The sequence below is a fragment of the Lentinula edodes genome, assembly GCF_021015755.1.
Source record: "Lentinula edodes strain Le(Bin) 0899 ss11 chromosome Unknown C8R40scaffold_46, whole genome shotgun sequence".
In the NCBI taxonomy this organism is placed as follows: domain Eukaryota; kingdom Fungi; phylum Basidiomycota; class Agaricomycetes; order Agaricales; family Omphalotaceae; genus Lentinula; species Lentinula edodes.
Genome location: NW_025764352.1, coordinates 369,236 through 383,518, shown reverse-complemented (window position 1 = coordinate 383,518; position 14,283 = coordinate 369,236). Strand labels below are relative to the sequence as shown.

General features: G+C 44.9%; 2 protein-coding genes across 2 annotated transcripts; both read right to left on the bottom strand.

Annotated features, from left to right (window-relative positions):
* Positions 1-3,016: 3,016 nt before the first annotated feature.
* C8R40DRAFT_1127174 (uncharacterized protein) lies at positions 3,017-6,602 on the bottom strand (the record flags this gene model as incomplete). Its single annotated transcript, XM_046229049.1, has 8 exons — positions 6,552-6,602; positions 6,344-6,502; positions 6,234-6,281; positions 6,125-6,181; positions 6,043-6,066; positions 5,933-5,992; positions 5,319-5,874; positions 3,017-5,251 (listed from the first exon to the last, which is right to left on the bottom strand). Coding segments are annotated over exons 1-8 (3,172 nt in total), but the record flags the coding sequence as incomplete, so codon positions are not given.
* A 1,643-nt stretch (positions 6,603-8,245) lies between these two features.
* Positions 8,246-8,732, bottom strand: C8R40DRAFT_1127170 (uncharacterized protein). The gene has a single exon (XM_046229048.1). The coding sequence runs from the start codon at positions 8,683-8,685 to the stop codon at positions 8,305-8,307; it is 381 nt and encodes a 126-aa protein (XP_046081457.1). The 5' UTR covers positions 8,686-8,732; the 3' UTR covers positions 8,246-8,304.
* Between the last annotated feature and the right edge of the window lie 5,551 nt (positions 8,733-14,283).

The window sequence follows — 14,283 nt, the reverse complement described above, 5'->3', positions numbered from 1 at the left end:
GCTGTCATTGATCTTTATCACCCCTCAAACATATATAACAGCTCTCTATCCCCCTCAATTTACCCCCACCCCTCACCTTCAAAAGCATCTAACCATTACTCAACATGCTCTTCGTCTTTACACACCAAGTTGTTTCACAATTCCCTCCAGTTATCCAAGCCTTCTTGGCACAGCGTCGTATTGACCGTCGTCATGTTGTCCTTTATGATCTACGTTGGGGCCCAAGACCATTCATCCTCCAATTCCATTGGAGTGGTAATCATGCTCATTCAATCATGGAGATTACCCAGCAATGGGTCCGTAGCACGTGAGCTACAACATCCTTCTTTAGAACTCACACACTAATGTTCCATAACAGTGAACATACTGTATTGGAACCCCGCCCTGTTCGAGTTGTTGAGGAAGAGATTGTGGTCTGGTTCATGACTGTTCTGGCAGACTGGAAAACTCTGGCTATTGAAGCTGGGCTGGGAGATGAATTGGAAGAGTGGGAGGTTGCTCAGATGTTACTTGGTGATATGTAATACCTATCTGTTTCACAAGTCAAAACACTTGTAAATGCCACAACATGCTTAGTCAGCGTGGTCATCTCGGGCACCTTCACTAACTGGTTCATGGCTGGAGAAATATTGGAAAAAAAAGAATCCACCTCTAAAACTTTACGTATAGAATTGAACCAAAACCTATACGTAAAAAGTTTGTGTATAGAAAGTACGTCCAGTCGTCGACACACAAGTTGTATCTGTTGCAGCACTAATACACTCCACTACTTCAAACACCTGTATTCCACTCTTATAAGAAGCTATTTTGGAGCCCCAGTCTAAGCCATTACCAATACCTTCCATCAGGTATGCAGTAGTTACAAGTGCATCAGTACCTTCAACAGCATGTCCAAGTTCTCATTGTGCAGGAGGGGGCTCCTCAGAACTTATCCAAGTGTGCACTCCGAGTTTTGGCTCCACCGAGGTGTGGCTGTGCCTAAGTTCCCACGCTACCCGCCAATGAAGAAAAAAATGAAAATGAAGAGGCGGGTCCCAGGATCATAAATCTTCAAGAATTTCCTTATAAGGTCAAAAAATGCGCCCTCTATGAGTCTTTCAAGGCAGAATGTCCATACATGGCAGAAACTGCAGGAATTACTTGAAATAGCAATAAAGCGCTGGGCCACCCTAATAAGCCATAAAAACAAGCACCCTACCATAATGAGCAATAAGCGTCTGACTGCCTAAAAGGGCAATAAATGACTCTGAAAAGCGCCCCAGAGGAAAACTCGGAGCGGCGCACTAAAAACGGAAATTAGTTCCCACGCTTCACGGAAAATATCGAAAATTGAAAATGAAGAGCGGAGAGAGGCGAGGTGAAGCACGTGACTGCGACGTTGTGCGCCGAAGTATTCACGCTGCTATAAGCAAAACAAAATAACAAGTAACAAACTAGTATTGCAACTTGCGGGTCAACCAGTGCTCCAATTTCAATGATACTGGTGGGTGACCCTAGGTTTTTTTGTACTGCGAGTCTAATGGTGACAAGTGCGTGACCAGAATCGGAGTATATACAGCCGTAACATTGAATTTCTGCCCCAGTCAGTACTTGATAATACCAAGTGACCTTACAACAGAGGACAGTATGTACTGTGTAAGCAGCGTGTTGAGCTCCCTGTGTACAGTGTTCAGCTATCTGTATACAGTGTTGAGCTCCCTGTGTACAGTGCTGAGCACTTGAGTTGATGTGCAAAGCTATGTCAGAAGGCTATAAAAGTGCGCTTTTTTTGGACCCCCGTGGGAAAAACTTGGTCAAGAATCGAACAAGCCAAAAATTTTACGTATGGAATTTTCAAAATTCTGTACGTAAAATCTCAGAGACGTTTACGTATAGAATCACTTTCAATTCTATACGTAAAATGGACATCTGGGCTGACAGTGGACAGTATTGAGCTCACTGTCTATGACGACGTCGAGCTCACTGTCTACGACGATGACGACGAGCTCACTGTCTATGACGACGTCAAGCTCACTGTCTATGACGACGTCAAGCACTGTGTACAACAGCAATGACAAGCTCACTGTCTATGACGACGTCGAGCTCACTGTCTACACGATACGACGATGACGACGAGCTCACTGTCTATGACGATGTCGGCTCACTGTCTATGACGATGACATGAGCTCACTGTCTATGACGATGACAATGAGCTCACTGTCTACGACGACGTCAAGCTCACTGTGTACAACAGCAATGACAAGCTCACTGTCTATGACGACGTCGAGCTCACTGTCTACAACAGCGATGACAAGCTCACTGTGTCTGACAACGTTGAGCTCACAGTCTACGACGATGACAACAAGCTCACTGTCTATGACAATATCGAGCTCACTGTTTACAATGATGACAATGAGCTCACTGTCTATGATGACGTCGAGCTCACTGTCTACAACAGCGATGACAAGCTCACTGTGTCTGACAACGTCGAGCTCACTGTCTACAACGATGACAACAAACTCACTGTCTATGACAAATCGAGCTCACTGTCTACAACAGCAACAACAAGCTCACTGTGTCTGACAATGTTGAGTTCACTGTGGGAGATGATGACCAGCTCATTGCATACAGTGTTGAGCTCACTGTGGAGGACAATGACTAGCTCACTGTCCAAGACAATGACCAGCTCATTGTATACAGTGCTGAGCTCACTGTGTAGGACAGCATAGAGCTTGTTGTGGACAGCATTGAGGTCACTGTCTGAGACAACATTGAGGACACTGTATACAGTGTTGAGCTCACTGTGTATGGCAATGAGCAGCAGCATTGAGCACAGTGTGGAGGTCACTGTGGGCAACAGTGGTGGTGAGCTCACTGTGTAGAGTATTCTACTCACTCTGTAGAGTGTTCTGCTCACTGTGTAGAGTATTCTACTCACTGTGTAAGTGTTGTCCTCACTGTGTAGAGTGTTCTACTCACTACGTAGGCCAGTATAGGTGCAAAGGAACTAGACCGGTAATAGAGGTGTAATATAGATAGGGAATAGGCCATTTCTGAGAATCAGTATCACCAAATGCAATACATTGATTATGTCCTGTGTTGGCATCAGCTACAGCTTTGTCGAAAGCAGTTACCTCTTGTGGATCAGCAACTTGAACAGCAGCATCCAACATATCCCACCACTTTTGATATTGGACTTTGAACTGGGCGCGTTTTTCATCGTCAAGCATGATGTACTGAAGTGGCTCCTTGATTCCAGCATTATAGGATTCCACATACACTGCATTCCCAATAAACAAGTCCACCAAGTTATTCGCCTGTTTCACAATCTCCGGATGGGCCACAGAAATAGTCTTTTTACCTCGTTTGAAGCGTAGATTCTGCTTGTCGAGGTTGGCATAGATACTCTTTGCCTTTTTGACTTGTATCGCCATAGCGTGGTCGAATTTTGCAAGGCGATTGTCATATTCCAAATCATCTTCGTCTTTCTCCCCATCGCCTTCTTCAAGTAGATCGGTTTCACATTGATCAGCAGGGAAAGGTGGCCCCACCCACAGTGAACAAAGGGGTTCCTTTGTAACAGGATCAATCCAAGGTGAAGGAATAACTTGCTTAAGTTCCCGATGGAAGTTGGCAAGAGACGATTTGTGAAGAAGAGGAGCAATGAACTTGTCAAGAAGAATCATGTCATAATACACGCCCTCGAAGATAGCAGTATCAGTTGGAAGGGGATTATTCATACTGCGCTTAGCAGTGCCACCGTATTGAAGCCAAGGCCAACCAATGTGTCGCAAAGACTCGACCCAGGTAACAGAGCCAACACTGGGAATACGGCTTAACTGGACCTTGACATTGGATGGAGGGAATGGTAAAACCCTATCAAGACCAGGTATCCCACCAGTTGTGGACTTCATCCCTTGGGCAGAAAGTTGTGCCTTTGCTGCAAAGCGCCAGCGATCAACTGCAGTGTGGTACGCCTGGGATCCAAGTGAAAGATTGGAAGCGTATTCAGTTGCAAACACTTGTTTTGGAGGTAAGACATCAGGTAGTGCCTTCCGAATAGGAGTCGCATACTGTTTGAACACATGGCGGTGCACAAAGAATAGTTGGGCAATTTTAAGAAACTTCACCCTTACCGAATTAATCTCTATAGGCAACAAAGGAGATTGGGTGGCTTTAACAGACCGATAAGCAAGAGCATAAGCAATAGCTTCTGCTCGATCACCAAAGGGGATGCTGTTATAAGAGTCGACACGGTTACTTGCACGTCCAAGCCGGCATATTGCAGTATGAAGTCCAGGCTGAATAAGGAATACTGTCAAGTTGAGGCCAGGATGTGCTTCCACAACTTGAGCAATCATTGCTGTAATGAAGGAAGGGCACAGAAAGGGGGTGAAGCTAAGTTCAATTCCCTGGGTCCTAAGAGTGATGGGATGGACACCGTATATGCTGATACGAGATCGAATATTGGAGATCACCCTTCGGTCAGAGGCGCTAAGTTGGTCCCCAAATTCTTCCACAAAGTCATCAGCTACTGTTTGTGCGTTACGACCGATATCCTTCATATAATATTCAAGATAACTCGATGACCAGTTGTCTGCTTTCGAAGGCGGTCCAGCATATGTCTCAATTTCTGATGACAGATGCTGCATAAAGCCAGGCTCGAAAACTTCCTCGACCAAACAATCCAAGAACTTTTTAAGCATCGGACTAAGTTGGGAAAAGAAGGTGGTGGCGTAAGTTGCCATGTTAGGAATGACCTGATCGTTTCGAAATGCCAAGTAAGAATCTGCAGAATGATTGCTTCCAGCACCTGGATGTTTCATTCCAATGTGGACCAGAAGACTAGATTGCAGTTCATCAGCAATAGGAGATTTGACAACTTGGTTGGGATCGACAAGGAGATACAACATCTGCAAAGATGTGTGCAACAAAGGGAAAAGGAAGCGCCAAAGTCCTCCTGACAGAGCTTTGAAGCTATCCAATCCTGCAAAGTCCCTTTTCAAAGAGGGAAGCGGAGTAAGCCTGGCATATTCCTCAAACATTTCTGAATGATCCTTGACTAGAGCTGCTACCAGCTCCTGTGTACCCCTAAGCATAGCTGTCATTTGATAAACTTGCTGACGAGCCTCCAAGGTTTTACACATATTCACACTTAGCATGAACTTGCGAAAGTGAGTTTCCGGTGTATCAGCCTTACTCAGAACTTGCGCATTTGAGCACAAGCGAGTCAGAATAGCAGGACCATTGGCCAAGTCCTTCAAAATGCCCTCTACAGAAAATTTACGTATAGAATCAGTGCCAATTCTGTACGTAAAAAAATAAATAGCAAGACTTACCATGACTATGAAAAGCTGCCAACCATTTCCCTTGCGTTTGGAGAATATGCCTCGCATTTTCCAACCGGAACTTGATGTCTTGCTGGTGGCCTCCTCTCAGCTCCAACTTGACTGTACAAGTCTCAAACTCCGAAATAGCCTCTGCCAACCTCTTCTTAGAGGCGGCCACTCGATGGTGACCAGCCGCTAAAATTCCAGTGGCATTTGCAGCATGATTTGTAAAACAAATGTCCTGCCAGCCAGCCCCCTGTACCATTTGAAGACTGTTGAGATCGATGTTTTTGTCAGCCAACACAATAGTGATGGCGTTCTCCGGAACTGTGTTGTAGCAAGCCTTTTCGAACTGTTCATAGAGAACGTCTACATGCGAAGCACTAAGTTCACGTTGACCAGGACCACCAATAAGTTCAACGCCAGCACCGCCACATCGCTCCTGAACTACATTGACCATCGCATAGCCAAGCAAGTACTTGTTGTGATCAATCGCCTCATGTGTCGAGGCGACTTCATAAACTGAAAGATCAGGGGCCTCAGTCAGAGGGGGTTCTTCAACCACCTAGTGCAGACAATTAGTTAAAATTTGGGGCTTGGGAATGATGCAATGTAATAGGTACCCTTGCCTTGCCTTTGGCCTTGGAACTGACTTTGCGCTTTCCACCTTTCGCAGTCGAAATCTAAAAATACAACTGAATAATGGCCCATGACACTAATCAAATGAATGTACCGATTCATCCACGTCAACAGAGTCCTATATGATCAGAATGAATCAGTACAGTTTGTTTTTTGATTATAAAGACCATAAATACCTTCATAATAACATCTTCATCTTCAGGCCCTGCCTGGTTCGACTCGATTGGATTTTTCTTTGCGTATGGAATTAGCGGCAATTCTGTACGTAAAATTCAAAGACTTTACTTGATTGACAGGTGCATTAATGGCTTCAACCAATTGATCCTCCGTAGTCTAATTTTTACGTACAGAATCAGTCAAGATTCCATACGTAAAAATTCCAATGATTGACTTACCAGTTCAACAATGGGGTTTCCAATGTCATCAACCTCTCCGACATCCTTCGCATCATCCATTTCATTCTCATTTCCACTACTCTCTTGTTCGTTGCTGTCTTCATCAGCAGACCCAACTAATTCGCCTTCAACAGCTTCCTTTTGAGTGGCGTTGATATCCTGGCATTGCGATTGAAATATTGTTGCTTAATAAACTGATTAAACATACCTTGTCACTGTCATAGACAAGAACTTCGCCCATGTCAATATCCTTATCAGACTGTACGCGTAATGTTTAGCTTGAGTTTGTCATGGGGGAATCAAGGTACGAACATTTGATTCTTGAGTTGGCTAAAGCAAGAAGAATTTTTACGTACAGAATGAGACTCAATTCTGTACGTAAAAAAAGACCAAGCCACTTACATCAACAGGATTGAGCTTGCGTATGAAATCAGCTTGGATTCTATACGTAAAAATTCAACTGGGTACTGACCATCATGCTAGCAAGCTGAGAGCAAGGCAAAAAACCATTTTACGTATGAAATCTAATTCAAAACTGTACGTAAAATCTTACCATCAATTGATTCCCAGGGGGAGCTTGAGACAGGGGCTAGTAGGGTGGCAAAAATGCGTTTGAAACCCTAACCTTAAGGCTGCCAAAAGCGGACTTACCATCTGAGTAACAGGTACAGAAGACATTTCAACTGTAAAAGGCTTCAAAAAATGGTCCTTGTAGCTTCCAAAGTGACTGCTATACCTTGGAAAGTGTTTATAAAGACTTTGAAGCAAGTGTATAGTGTGTTGATGGGGGAAAAAGGAAGCAAAAAAGTCGGAGATGATGCCAGGGCTATCCTTATATTGTGTGGCAATCCCCATCAAAAACCTCATGTGATCATGATCCGGAGATATTCCGAGGCTAGACCTGCTGACTTTTGTGCGAGTTTTTGGCCTGCGGGAGTCGTGGCTGTGCTAATGTTCCCACGCTACGCTCCAATGAGAAAAAATTGAAAATAAAGAGGCGGGTCCCCGCATCATAAATCTTCAAGAATTTCCTGAAATGGTAGAAAACTCCGTCCTCTATAAGCATTACAAGACAGAATATCCATACATGGCAGAAACTGTTGGAAATTACTCAAAAGGGCAATAAAGTGGTAGCCACCCCCCAATAAGGTAGGAAAAAAAGCGCCCTACCCATAACAAGCAATTAGCGCCGGACTGCCCAAAAAGGCAGTAAGCGCCAGACGGCCCAAAATGGCAGTAGGCGCCTCTAAGTAGCGCGCCCAAAGGAAAACTCGGAGCGGAGCACTGAATACGGAAGTTAGTTCCCACGCTACACGGAAAACATCGAAAATTGAAAATGAAGAGCGGAGAGAGGCGAGTCTGATGATGTAACTACGACCTTGTCCGGCGGAATCCTCACGGTGCTATAAACAAAACAAAACAACAGGTCAGATGTGAATTGTGCATCAACCAGTGCTCCGATTTGAATGATACTGGTAGGTGACCCTAGGTTATTTTGTACTGCGAGTTCAATGGTGACAAGTACATGATACAAACAAGAGTGTATAGCAAAGTAAATCAAAGGTACTTGTCAATATACCAACAAACAAGACGGGCAAAGTTTGAAACATAGTAAGACAAAGAAGGCTGAGCTACTGTTGATTGTGGGCGCAAAGCAAGCCAGAATCCCAGATCCTCCTTGTTTATGTTGAATTCCTGTTTGGCAAGTGTAAAGACATCAGGAGTATCTTGTATACGGAATACAAGACCCATCATAAAGTCAATATGCTCACACCGCACACTCCGGCCATAAGGTCCATGTACAGCATCACCAGGCAGCTGCGGAATATGACAGCTGTAACATACAGTTCCATATGTACGTTTTTCATGTTCAGAACATGACGAGTACTTGATAAGTCGCCGGAAGCTGCGAACTTTGCTGAAATCCAGATTGGGACATTGAGGTAATGTATGGGAGGAGTCTACACCCTCAGTTGCTCCACAGTAGGTGCAATTACCATTAAAGATATTGAAACCCTTTTCGAATGAAGCAATGACAGGATCAGAGCCTGCAGTACGCATGTGGCGGTGATACTGAGCTGCTTCAACAGCAGCTGCCAAGTTAGGTTGTTGATCAACATGATCTCCACACAGCGAAAGCATATCTGTTGGAGAAATATAAGATGTAACAGTGTTGAGTGATCCTGACTCGGTTCGACAGTTGCTACACAGCTGTGCATTCGGTCCACTGTCTTTGCATAGAATGCCATGACCATCCATAAAGCGAGTGATATTCCAGCGTATACAGAGAGGAGGTGTATTCTTGCATAGTGCTGCCATATGAACACAACCAGCATAATCATCCTTTTGATTCGATGAAAAGATGTATGCTCCTTTGTGGGGAAGAATAGTTACAGGGCAAGGAAGATGATCGCGGCCACCCCGGCCAGCGCCTTGTGCAAACCCAGTGGCATCTGGGGGTGTACCGGCAAAGAATACAAAACGCACATGCAAATAATCATTGCCAGCTAGTAAAGCTGAAGTTCCAATCAGAATATTGTATAGACCATCGACCCAGTCCTGATAGGTCTTCTGACGATTGGGAGTAGTGTTCTTATCGCCAGAGTAGAACCCGCATTTGAATGCAGAAGCCAATTCCGACCCATAATCAACCTTTTGAACAAAGATCAAAATGCGCTCATAAGGTTGTAGTTTGTTACGGGCAGCAGCTACCAATTCGATAAGTCGAGCTTTGATTTGAAACTTGGGACGCTCCTGCTCAAGAATATACTCGAGCTCTGGTCGATCTGTACAGTTCCGAATCTGAATATATGGTGAGGCAAGACCGAATGTGTTTGCCATGACCGGAATGCAGTTGGGTGGTGCAGACCCGCTTAGGACAATCATGGGAACTGGAAGGCAGCGGACTTCACATGCATCACGGAGAGGATCACGATAGGTACTATCAGTTACTGCCAATTGACCTTCATCGTATATGAAACATGCGACAGGCTTGGTAGCGTGTACAATCTTTAGGCTGCGTTGAAAGGGTTGGCGAACAGCAATATCGGAGGATACCAGTAACAGAGATGTCGATGGTGGAATCATGCTGTCAGACCCACCACTATGATCATAGTTGAGGAAAGGTATTTGCATATTAGTGAGACGACGGGAATAGTCATCTCGAAGTGATACCAGTGGGATAACGACCACTATAATTCGGTTTGTATCATAGCGTGAGCATATGATAGGGATCATGGTTTTCCCTGATCCTGTGGGAGCAATGACAACCATGTCATAGGTTCCATTGATTGAGCCAAGTACACCATAGCGCTGGGCTTCACAAGTCCATATAGCCTCTGGATTGTTGAGCACCTGCTGCAGCAAGTAGAGGGCTTTTTGCTCCACATCCTGTGTAATACTTGTAAAGTATGGGATTGCAGGTTGTAAAACTTTTTTTTTTTTTTTTACGTACAGAATTAGGTCCAATTCTATACGTAAAATTTAAAAACTCACCTGGCTCGAGCAACAAAGGAGATTTACGTATGGTTTTTGCGCTGTTTCCATACGTAAAAACATCTGCAGGGCCTGGGGATGAAGATGGGGGAGGTACCAGAGGTAAGGATGAGGTTGAAACTACAATCCAGACTATTTATTAGTGGAATTGAAAATCACAAATACATGTCATAAACTTGCATTGTAGAGTAGAGGGCTTGGTGAAAGAGCGAATTTGCTCTTCTTCCAAGTCTGATAGTTCTGGGCTAAATTCCCGGCCCTTTTTTGTTGGGCTTGAATCAACAACAATAGACACGGTGCCCCTCCGCTTAGTTGGTTGACGAGTAGGTGAGAATGTAGTGACCAAAGGGGGGGGCCGAGGAGGTGTGGTAACAACTGTAGCTGAAGTTGAACTTGATTGTTGCTGCAGTAACAGTGGCTGTAACTTGTTCAGGAGGGAAGTGGCAATGTCCTCTGTAGCAGCAGTCATGGAGCTTTTGATAAAGTCCTTGACATCAGCCAGAAGGGCGCGGGTACGGGATTCAGCAGTGGTAAACTCGTCCACTGCGAACAATCCCTTTGAGCGCAAATCTTGATAACAAGCTGCAGTGGCTTCTCGATAGGACCGGGATACACCAGTGGGAACGATTCCACACTTTATCTGCCAGCGCGCACTGGCATCACAGAAGACACCCAGCATTTGATCCGAGTATTCACCAATAGAGTCCAAGCTGACAGCATAAATAGTCTGCTCCACATGTTCCGAGTGGCCTGCTTGTTCTGCCTCTACATGGCGTATAATCTCATTGTCTGTCTCTTGCTCGGTAGCTTGGTCAACTAGCATGCGTCGGAAGGCAATCGAAACATGTCGGAATGCATTGAGACCAAGACGGACATTCAGAACCTGATGCGAATATTTGGCCATAGCATCAGACAACTCGTCGCTATCAAATGCTCGACCCATGTTGGGGAACAGCAAGTCGCGATATGCCTCGATGACTTTGGGATCATTAGGATAACATACAGTGGCAATGAACTGTGCAAAGGGACGTGCCAAGGCCAAGTTTTGGATTGTAAGGTCTGCGGTAAAGGCATCGCCTGCCCGTGGGAGAAGCTTATCAGACCCACTGATAGCACCAGACTTGTGGTACTGTCCAACCAAAGCAATGTTGGGACCAATGGCATAGAGATTGCGGGGACGAGTCTGAGTATTTTGTGCAAGCATTGACACCATTTCAGTTCCTCGAGTAGGAGAGCCAGCCAACATCTCCCAGCGCAGCATGAGCAAAAGATTGAAACGGCTGTACTGGTATAACCATGATCGAAGGGCCACCTTGTTCCACCGAGGAGTGTTATTTGCCATGTCAATTCCCACTATGAACTGATCGCGAAGAGCTGGGGTGGAAACAATAGCTCGGAAGAGAGCAGAACGGGTATGGAGGCAAGTGTTCCGAGGATCTTTGAACATGGAATAAGGAGGCAGTTTACGTGTCAAGTCGTCGCAAAGAAGAGCACTGTGAATATCAATAGATAGCTTGGTACCCAGCATGATTTTATCTTCCCACAGAGGAACAAGCTCCTGCTCGATATTATGGAATACCTGACAGAGATCTGCGAATTTGATGGAATCACCAAGGTAAAGCATATGGTCCCATTGCTTCCGATCCAGCCAAACAACTCGAGGCAAGCTCTTTTGCTTGATAGCAAGGGTTGAAGCAAGATGTTGAAGACTGCGAAGCGAGTTGAATGTATAGTCGTTCTTTTCGGTAAAGTACTGTTCCAGGCGATCACATTCAGTACTCGCATTATAGTTGGGCTGATCATGGTTCTTGAGCAACTCGAGTACAAATACCAAGCGCTGGCAATAAGTAATGCGAGCAACCACAGGTGAAGTTTGGTTGGGTTCACGAAACCCACCCGAGGGAATGATCATGCGGAATGCCAAGAAAAGCATGGTTGGATCTGTCGTAAACTTGGTTTCGACATCTTGTGGCCAGTGTTGAGTCCAGAGTGACATGAGCAGTTGATGAACAAGGTACATCAGGTCGACATCAGAGATCTGATCATCCACCAACCCATCCTGCAATGCCTGCAAAGCTTGTGCCACACTGAGAGGAAGGTCGTATGTAAAGATATTCCGAGTATCGCGCAGTAGCATACATAGCAAGCGGTTGACTTCATCAATATAGGTCCGCATAGTAGTATCACCCCCCTGATGTCGGTGGAAAGGCGTATTTGAGATTCCTCTGCGTATAGAATTGGGTCAAATTCTGTACGTAAAAAATACAGAGATGAGGAACACTTGCGTTTTAGCTCGGTCCGGAGTATTTAATCGCTGCAAAACCAACTCTGGCAATTGTGGAATACTCTTTATTGCCAAGTCCATAAGTCCCTGCATCACAACACAAGCTTTCTGCAATACAGTGTCATCTGCTACAGGCTTCTGACAAGTGTTTGACAGTGCTTCCAAGTCCCGGCCTTGTACCAGTTGCGGCCATTTAGTTGCAAGCAACCAAGGACTCACAAGACGATTGTTGGCAGAGAATTCACCGATAGGTGTTTCAAAGACAGCCTCGACTTGAGCAGTTGCATTATTGACAATCTCATCGATGGTAGATGATGTAGGTGGGTAGGCAGGTATGATAGGGAATGGAATAGCATGTTTGTGAAAGCGTTGAATAGGAACATAGTGGATCGCATTGATATCGAATGGAACATTGTGCGTGGTGCGGACATGGCGTTCGATGGTCTTTACGGAGGCTGTGACGTGGTTGCAATCACCACATTCATAGCCTAGCAGGATAGGCAATCCTTCCACTTGAGGATAAAAGCCAGGCTGCATAACAAGTGGTGCAGCCGGTACATGCCACTGGTTTTGAATGACTTTTTTTGCCTCTGTAGGTGAGTATTGCATGCGAGCATGCTCATCCTGGATGTGGCGATGGATATAGGAAGACTTGAGAAGAATGTGGTGATGGGTACACAAGACCCCCTGAAGAACTGTATGGTAAACTAGACCAAAGTTGTCCATGTACGGGTTTGATTGGATCTGAGACCATGTTTGATTAATCGAATGAATGACTGCAAAACAGATATACCTGGTCACCATACTGGATGGGTTGACTGATAAGCTCTTCTACCATTTCCCTTGTCCAAACCTGGTCTTCACTCTCTCCGAACGATGTAAAGTCCTTGGCATTGACAGAATACAAATTATTGGCTACAGCAGAATTTTTACGTACGGAATCACCACCAATTCTGTACGTAAAATATCAGAGATGACATACCTGTGTTTACTTGCATTGACAAGACATTGTTGACTGCTGGAGCCACTGCATCAATGTCTGTGGCATTGACTGTTTTGGCGTGTTCAAGAAGAGACTTGGAAAGTCTATAAATGTGACCATTGGGCTTTGCATCACACAAACACTCGAAAGCACCATCAGCGTTGCGATGAATTGTCTTGCGACCATTGAGGTACTTGACTTTGATAAAGGCAACATCGGATTGCATGGAGCGAGACATTCTACGTACAGAATGAACAGAGATTCTATACGTAAAAAGAGCATGTGTTGCTTACCTAAGCAGCTAGTTACTTGAATAGGAAGGTAGTGGTAGTGGAAAGAGAAGCACAAGTTGATACGTATTTGCTTTTATAGTCTGACAGGGGTGAGAAAATACATTCCATCAATGTTTCATCATCATATCAAGTGATAGCAATGAGGACTGGGAAAAGTACACTGCTGAATGCACTGCTTGATCAGAGGTGATAGCAATGAGGACTGGGAAAAGTACACTGCTGAATGCACTGCTTGATCAAAAGTGACAGCAATGAGGACTGGGAAAAGTACACTGCTGAATGCACTGCTTGATCAAGTCTGCAGTCCGAGTTTTGGCTTTGGCGCGATGTGGCTGTGCCAGGTTCCCACGCTACACTCCAATGAAGAAAAAAATGAAAATGAAGAGGCGGGTCTCAGCATTATAAATCTTCAAGAATTTCCTTAAAAGGTGAAAAACTGCGCCCTCTATAGGCAGTACAAGACAGAATTGCCCAGTATGGTAGAAAACTCTGCCAGCAGGAATTGCCAAGTATGGTAGAAAAGCGCAGGAGTTACTCAAAGAGGAAATAAAAAGCAGGCAAAAAAAGCGCCTCTGAGGAAATCTCGGAGGGGGGAAAGAATACGGAAATTAGTTCCCACGCTACATGGAAAACTTGAAAAATTGAAAATGAAGAGCGGAGAGAGGCGAGTCTGATGATGTAACTGCGACCTTATGCGGCGGAATCCTCACGGTGCTATAAACAAAACAAAACAACAAGTAACAAACTAGTATTGCAACTTGCGGGTCAACCAGTGCTCCAATTTCAATGATACTGGTGGGTGACCCTAGGTTTTTTTGTACTGCGAGTCTAATGGTGACAAGTGCGTGACCAGAATCGGAGTATATTCTCCACTAATGTAAAGATG